General features: G+C 47.1%; 1 protein-coding gene across 3 annotated transcripts in view; it reads right to left on the bottom strand.

The window, feature by feature from the left end:
• Positions 1-2,714: 2,714 nt before the first annotated feature.
• LOC110497888 (protein O-mannosyl-transferase TMEM260) overlaps positions 2,715-7,571 on the bottom strand; it is a 35,499-nt gene continuing 30,642 nt past the window's right edge. For all 3 annotated transcript variants that reach the window (XM_021574339.3, XM_021574341.3, XM_021574338.3), the window contains exons 14-17: positions 7,380-7,556; positions 5,196-5,249; positions 4,811-4,895; positions 2,715-4,712 (exon numbers count right to left, since the gene is read on the bottom strand). In XM_021574339.3, the coding sequence (XP_021430014.2) occupies positions 4,458-4,712; positions 4,811-4,895; positions 5,196-5,249; positions 7,380-7,556 (571 nt within the window). In that variant the 3' untranslated portion in view covers positions 2,715-4,457. The remainder of the gene's footprint in view (positions 4,713-4,810; positions 4,896-5,195; positions 5,250-7,379; positions 7,557-7,571) is intronic.

Below are 7,571 nucleotides of genomic sequence, written 5' to 3'. Positions count from 1 at the left end.
GTATATGGGGGCTGGGGCCAGAGATAAGCAAGGGTTCAAGATTGATCCTGGAAATGTAGATGGCCAAATCCCCCCAACCCCCTGACCCCTAATCCCTCCCATATCTGTCCCTATTGTTGAGGTCTTTATTAAAGAGACGATGAGGAGGTGGACGAGGAGGTGGAGAAGGAGGTGGAAAATGCTGTGGAGGTGTAGTAATGGGGGTCCTGAGGTGACTTTATCTTCCCCAGGCTTCTGGTGGAAGCAGGTAACAGGGCATCCCTCCCTGTGTCTATATGCTTTGCAGCAGGCCACTGTTGTGAAGGATTCTCATCTGTTCAACATCAAGCCCTTTCAATAAGCTCTATATCAGCAGCAGCAACAACACAAGGGCCTGTGACAACACAATAGACCTAATATTCTTACAAAAATACATGGACAAAGTACTCATCAACACAATGACTTAATCCATTTAAAAACAGGCAGGGACACTTAAAGGCGGAGAATACAAATTTGAGACTTTCCGTAAACAGGAGATCAACAAACCAACACAAGCACATAAAGACAATGGAGAGAGCTGCTCGCACCTGTACAAACACACACTCTGTAAACCCACAAACACACGGTGCCTGCAGGGTTTCAAACAACACCTGTCACACACTGAGACACACACTCATGAAGGCAATGGCAAACTTAATCTGTAAGACAATTCACACATAACAACAGTCATTCCCACAGAGGAAAATAACCTATAGCATAACACAAAGGAACAAGCTTGGACCCATACTCTTGGCTTGTTGTGTTGCGCTTACAGTATAAAAACAGCTAACGACAAAAGGTGGAAACAATTTGAATATCCCAGCTAGTCCGTATGATGCTAAGGCACCTTGGAGTCTTAGTCATGACTATGGGGACACTCCACTCCATACTGTCGTCTATAAGACCTACTGTGCAAAACCAACGGACAAGAGCCACTGCATTAGATAAACCTGCAAGTATGGATGAATAACAAGAACAATCCTGTGCTAAAAATATGTTTTAGCACAGTAAGTTCAGTCACGGCCATTGGCCAGGAACACAGAAATGGGTCGCGCAGAGTAAACACCCATGAAACAGGTTTCCCTGTTTAGAAAACTGATCTGCAGGGAAGTTTTTCAGTGTAATATGCGGCAAAATCTGTGGCCAGCTCAGTACATTATGTCTCTCCAACCCCCCATTCTGTTACCAAACACCAGTCCCCCTACCCCCCTCCAACCTTCTCCATCCAGCCAGAGAGCAGAGGAGATAGACCCAGCCACTAAAGCTGTTTTTTCAGCCCCTGCTCCCGTTCGGTCTATCTGAGATACACAGAAAGCGGAGGTGTCGCTTTTCCGCTGGCATTTCGGACAGTATCTACTTATAGACGGAGAAAAAGAGAAAAGAAAAACAGAAGGGGTATTATCATGGAGGGATGAGAGCAGCAAAGGCATTTTGTCTTTTTATTCCCCTCCTAAGCCCTGGGCTTTGCTCCCAATCCGATTGGTCGATACGGCCAGGGATGTAAATGAAATGCAAAGAGGAATAAGGCTGGCTTCCCTTCTCCAGTGTGCCCCCTATGTCCCCCCCCTCTCTCTCTCTCTCGTTCTCCCACCTCCCCTATTTCTCTGTCGTCTCGGTCTCCCATTCACAGGATTGCTTCTCTCTTTCACCCTCCCTGTCTCTTTCCCCCCTCTCCCTCCATCCCTCCCCCACTCCCTCTCCCTGGCTGGGCTCACAGCTCTTATCTCCTCAGACGCCCCACATTCCAGCATTGCCGTGGCTCCCTGCCTGCATCCGTGGTCATGGCGATTCCATGGGTTCCTACAATCCTTCGGCAGCTTGCTGATTTGGGGTGGGCAACTGAATCTCAGAGAGAGGGGGACAGAGGGGTGTTAGAGAGGGAGGGAGACAGAAACGAGGAGAGAGGGGTGTTAGAGAGGGAGGGAGACAGAAACGAGGACAGAGGGGTGTTAGAGAGGTAGGGAGACAGAAACGAGGACAGAGGGGTGTTAGAGAGGTAGGGAGACAGACACGAAGACAGAGGGGTGTTAGAGAGGTAGGGAGACAGAAATGAGGACAGAGGGGTGTTAGAGAGGGAGGGAGACAGAAACGAGGACAGAGGGGTGTTAGAGAGGGAGGGAGACAGAAACGAGGACAGAGGGGTGTTAGAGAGGGAGGGAGACAGAAACGAGGACAGAGGGGTGTTAGAGAGGGAGGGAGACAGAAACGAGGACAGAGGGGTGTTAGAGAGGGAGGGAGACAGAAACGAGGACAGAGGGGTGTTAGAGAGGGAGGGAGACAGAAACGAGGACAGAGGGGTGTTAGAGAGGTAGGGAGACAGAAACGAGGACAGAGGGGTGTTAGAGAGGTAGGGAGACAGAAACGAGGACAGAGGGGTGTTAGAGAGGGAGGGAGACAGAAACGAGGACAGAGGGGTGTTAGAGAGGGAGGGAGACAGAAACGAGGACAGAGGGGTGTTAGAGAGGGAGGGAGACAGAAACGAGGACAGAGGGGTGTTAGAGAGGGAGGGAGACAGAAACGAGGACAGAGGGGTGTTAGAGAGGGAGGGAGACAGAAACAAGGACAGGGGGAATAAAGCAGAACCAAGGATGTGAGATGAGAAAAGGTTAACGACACAGTAAGGTGGCAAAGGGGGAGAAAAACACAATAAATATAATGGCAGATTTAAACAGCTTCAAATAGATCTTTGGTGATTGTTTTGCATCTCCTTTTAATACTGATTTGTATATATTTGTATAAATCAGTAAATATACTTACACCAGAAATAAAATGTCTCATAGAAAAAAATTACTAACACAGTAGAAACAGTAAAGTAAAGCTCTGAGAATTTTTAAAGTGGAAAAAATCTTTCTTAGAGTATTTTAATCTTTGGAGAACAGAAAAATACTTTTTTCTGAGAGAGCGAGATGTACCATCTGTCCTAGGCCCGTTCTCATCAGCCAGCCCCGTGGACAGAGCAGAGGGCAGGTTGTTTTCTGAGAGGACCCGGAGCAGCACTTCTAGTGCTCTGCCCGCTCTGTCCATGCCATTAAAAGTACAATGAGAGCAGATGACAGGACAGGACACAGGAGTGGCTGTGGACCAGGTCTCATAGAAATCAGTGGTGCCCAAATATCAAACACACCAGCCCCAAAAGAGTGAAATGGCATGTTCACAGACTGAGAATGTTTACGGTAAATTAGGTAGAAAGTCTATGTGAGAACAGAGGGGAGAAGGAATGAAAGGGAAAGTAGTTAAATATGTAATTAAGTGTACTGAATCACCATGTCTCTCAGACCAGCCTCAAGTGACTGAGTCCATCTACCCAGGAGTGTAGGTTGTGCTGCTGAGGACCTTTGCATGTCTGGATGCAACGTCTCTGAGTGTCTGCGTGACTGTGGTTGTGACTCGATGTCTGCGTGACGGAATGTCTCTCTGGAAATGAAAGCGCTCCACTGCTCGGTGTGTGTGCGTGTGTTTTTCCTCTCTGCGTATCACTGGAGGGGCACACACACACACACACACACACACACACACCTCTAAAAGGGTCCCTGGCATTGTAACATTTCATATTTAATTTAAATCTATGAGGGATTATAGCTCTGTCGTCAAAGGGAGAAAAAAAAAGCTAATTGAATCCATTTGTTTTTAAAGGACCAACTCAGATGGATGGATGGGCAGGGGTGGCGACTGGGAGCCAGGGTCACGCTAAGAGACCAGAGCCCAGGACAGCGACAGCGTGGCAATGCACAAATCTGTCACAGATTAAGAGCCTGCTCTAATCCCCCATTTCTGCACCCAAATTGGGTTTCCCTCAATCTCAGCCCTGCCACCTAATGGGAGAAAAAGATAACTAAATCAGCAGGTGGCCACGGCCACATAATCATAACGTTAAAAGCTGTTTGAGAGAAAGAGATGCAGAGAGAGAGAGACAGAAAAATGAGACAGGGAAACAGTAAATAAAAGTGTGTGTGTGGGAGACTTGAACAGCTTGATTGGGTTCAATCCAGGCTGCAAAAATCATGTAATGTCCCCAGTGGAAAACATTGCTGCAGTGTGAGGTGCAGCCTGGTTCCTGTTTGTCTGGACAACCCCACCTCATCACAGAGAGCCCCATCACCAGCACTACCTCCATATTAGGTCCCATGTTGTAGCCAATTCTTTGACAAGGGATGTTTTTCCTGCCCTACTTCATCACAGAATTTTCCAGGGCATCATACATACATTTGTCCATGATGACTGCCGGTAGAGCCCAGTCTACTCTCCACTGTACTGGGCGTGTTCAACCCCTGAGAAAACCCTTCATCCCAACCACCAGAGAAGTTAGAGCACCAGACGCAGCATGTAGGTCAGTCAACATCCCCTGGCTGCCACACTCATTGAGAGGACCTCTCCTCCTCAGTCTCTATGGTGTCCTGCAGTACTTCCTGTATGCCTGCTCTATCTGACACTCCCCTCCCTCAAGGGGTGTGTTTCTGCCGGAGCCTGGTCCTCTCTTGCAGCAGGTGGGAGACGGCAGTGTGGATGGCGGGGGCCTGGGAGTCCGTGGGCTCCTTGTCCAGGTACAGGCTGAAGTGCTGGATGCTGCAGGTCAGCAGGCTATCAGGGCTGTGGCCCTGCTTCCCTGAACGCAGGAGCCTCTCGCTGGCCAGGGCCAGGTTTTTATCCCAGTTGGGAGGGTAGTCTGTATGGCTCTCCACAATCTCCTTATACAGCTGTCAATCACAAAGAATACAACTTGTACACAATAACTATAATCTATTGGTTTATGCTCATACTCCTCTATATGTTTACTATGGGAGGACTGACTCACAGTGTAGGAGAGCTCAAACAGGCGAGCTTTCCCCTCTCCCTGGATCCTCTCAGCCAGGTCAAACAGAAAGAAAGCCGTCTTCATCCTGAAACAAAGAGGATACATCACAGGCTCAGAGCTAAGTGCTGGATGGATGGATGAACCGTAGAGATCTATCTGCAGAGATGCACTAGCAGAATAGAGTGATTTATGTAGATGCTAGCTACACAACAGCATTTCATGTAGAATAGCTGGTGCTCTACCACACCAGACTGGGTTATGTAGATGTTTAAGCTAGCAGACAAGGGTGATCTGTCATAGAGGCTCTATCTGTAAACTATACATATACAGTGACCGTAACAGAGAAGAAGGAGTCAGTGTCTTCAGTGTTAACTCTTTACTGTACCTGGCCTGCCACATCTCCTCATTAGCCACCCTCTCCCAGGACCCTGGGTGGAAACTGGAACCGGACACAAAAACAGCTCTTAATCTCAACACCTCTGGGGCTTTTCTCATGCATCATTCCTTCCACACTATCATATTCATTCTGTATCATTATTGGTTTTAATATATACCGAACAAAAATATAAACGCAACATGCAACAATTTTCAAAGATTTTACTGAGTTACAGTTCATATAAGTAAAATCGGTTAATTCAAATAAATTATTTAGGCCCTAATCTATGGATTTCACATGACTGGGAATACAGATATGCACCTGTTGGTCACAGATACCTTAAAAAAAGGGTAGTTGCCTGGTAATGTTGTCCCACTCCTCTTCAATGGCTGTGCAAAGTTGCTGGATATTGGCGGGAACTGGAACACGCTGTCGTACACGACAATCCAGAGCATCCCAAACATGCTCAATGGGTGACATGTCTGGTGAGTGAGCAGGCCACATTTTCAGCTTCCAGCAATTGTAAACAGATCCTTGCGACATGGGGCCGTGCATTAGCCTATCATGCTGAAACACTTGGTGATGGCGGCAGATGAATGGCACAACAATGGGCCTCAGGATCTTGTCACGGTATCTCTGTGCATTCAAATTGCCATCGACAAAATGCAATTCTGTTCATTGTCCACAGCTTATGCCTGCCCATACCATAACCCCACCGCCACCATGGGGTGGCTTATGGCTTGCCCACACGACGCCATAAACGTGGTCTGCGGTTACGGACGTAATGACAAATTCTTTAAAACAACGTTGGAGGCGGCTTATGGTAGAGAAATTAACATAAAATTCTCTGGAAACAGCTCTGGTGGATATTCCTGCAGTCAGCATGCCAATTGCACGCTTCCTCAAAAAACTTGAGACATCTGTGGCATTGTGTTGTGTGACAAAACTGCACATTTTAGAGCGGCCTTTTGTTGTCCCCAGCACAAGGTGCACCTGTGTGATGTACATGCTATTTAATCAGCTTCTTGATATGTCACACCTGTCAGGTGGAAGAATTATCTTGGCAAAGGATAAATGCTCACTAACAGGGATGTAAACAGATTTGTGCACAAAATCTGAGAGAAATAAGCTTTTGGTGCGTATGCAACATTTCTGGGATCTTCTATTTCAGCTCATAAAACATGGGACCAACACTTTAGATGTTGCATTTATATTTATGTTCAGTGTATATTGTTCAACCAAGTATGCAGGTTTAGGTTTTCACAAACCTAATGTGAATATAGACAGTACTGTCAAAACATCAGACGGCAGAGCAACAACACCAACACATTAGACATGGAATAACCCACATATCCTTTTCCATTTAGTTGCGTATAAACACTTGACCTCTTCTTCAAAATAATATTTTAACAGGGTTCTGAGCTAATATTTGGCTTGTGGGCATCGACGGACACGCTTGTGAGGGCGAGGGAAATAACGTCACAGTATTCAGCCATGATTATCGCAGTGAATGAGGGGCTGCTGGCAACGGCAACAGAATATGGAGCTTTGACTAATTCCACTTTTGACACACTTATTGACAAAACGCAATAAGAAACTCATTATGTTTCATCTTCAGTCTCATTTCAAATAGCTGAAGGCCTAATGTCTTGCTTTGGTATAATGCAGAAAGAGCTTCTGGATCAGAGCACGGAAAACAGAGGAAACCTTGCTGTAGGAACGTTGGTTCTCTGCCAGTATTGTGAAAGACCACATAGAGAAGGAATAGACAACACCAAAGAGTATCTATGGACATAAGATTCCTCAATGGATTCCAAACTAGCATGTTTGTCATGGTAGAAACAAACATACAGTAAGTGTACAGAAATGATATGGCATAGGCCTCCAGCAGGGCTATCAAACTAATTCCATGGAGGGCCTAGCGTCTGCTGGTTTTGCCTTTCAATTAAGACCTAGACAACCAGGTGAGAGGAGTTCCTTATTAATCAGTGACCTTAATTCATCAATCAAGTCCAAGGGAGGATGAAAACTCACAGACTCAGCCCTCTGTGGAATGAGTTTGATATCAGTATATCTACAGTTGACCATTTCCAAGGCGACTAGCAGAATCCCATAGACTCCCCATGGAGTGTAGGCTTCTCCCCCCACCCCTCCAGTGGGCCCTCTGGGTTTTGTGTGTAATGTACTGTGTACCTGTTGTGTGGCTCGGTCCAGTTATAGATGTAGCGGGTGCGACGGGCCCACTCCTCTGGGTGGAAGTGCTCCTGGGCAGGCACCAGGTGGTCACACACGCCTAGGGGCCAGCGTGAGAAGCTCCTCTCCCAGCTGGGGTCCCCGTTAGGCAGCCCGATGCAGGCCAGCACGGCCCCCCTGCAGACACACACA

This window comes from Oncorhynchus mykiss, chromosome 19 (assembly GCF_057628025.1).
Source record: "Oncorhynchus mykiss isolate SJ-2025 chromosome 19, ASM5762802v1, whole genome shotgun sequence".
Classification (NCBI taxonomy): Eukaryota; Metazoa; Chordata; class Actinopteri; order Salmoniformes; family Salmonidae; genus Oncorhynchus; species Oncorhynchus mykiss.
The sequence above is the reverse complement of the archived record's forward strand: the minus strand, read 5'-3'. Positions and strand labels throughout refer to the sequence as shown.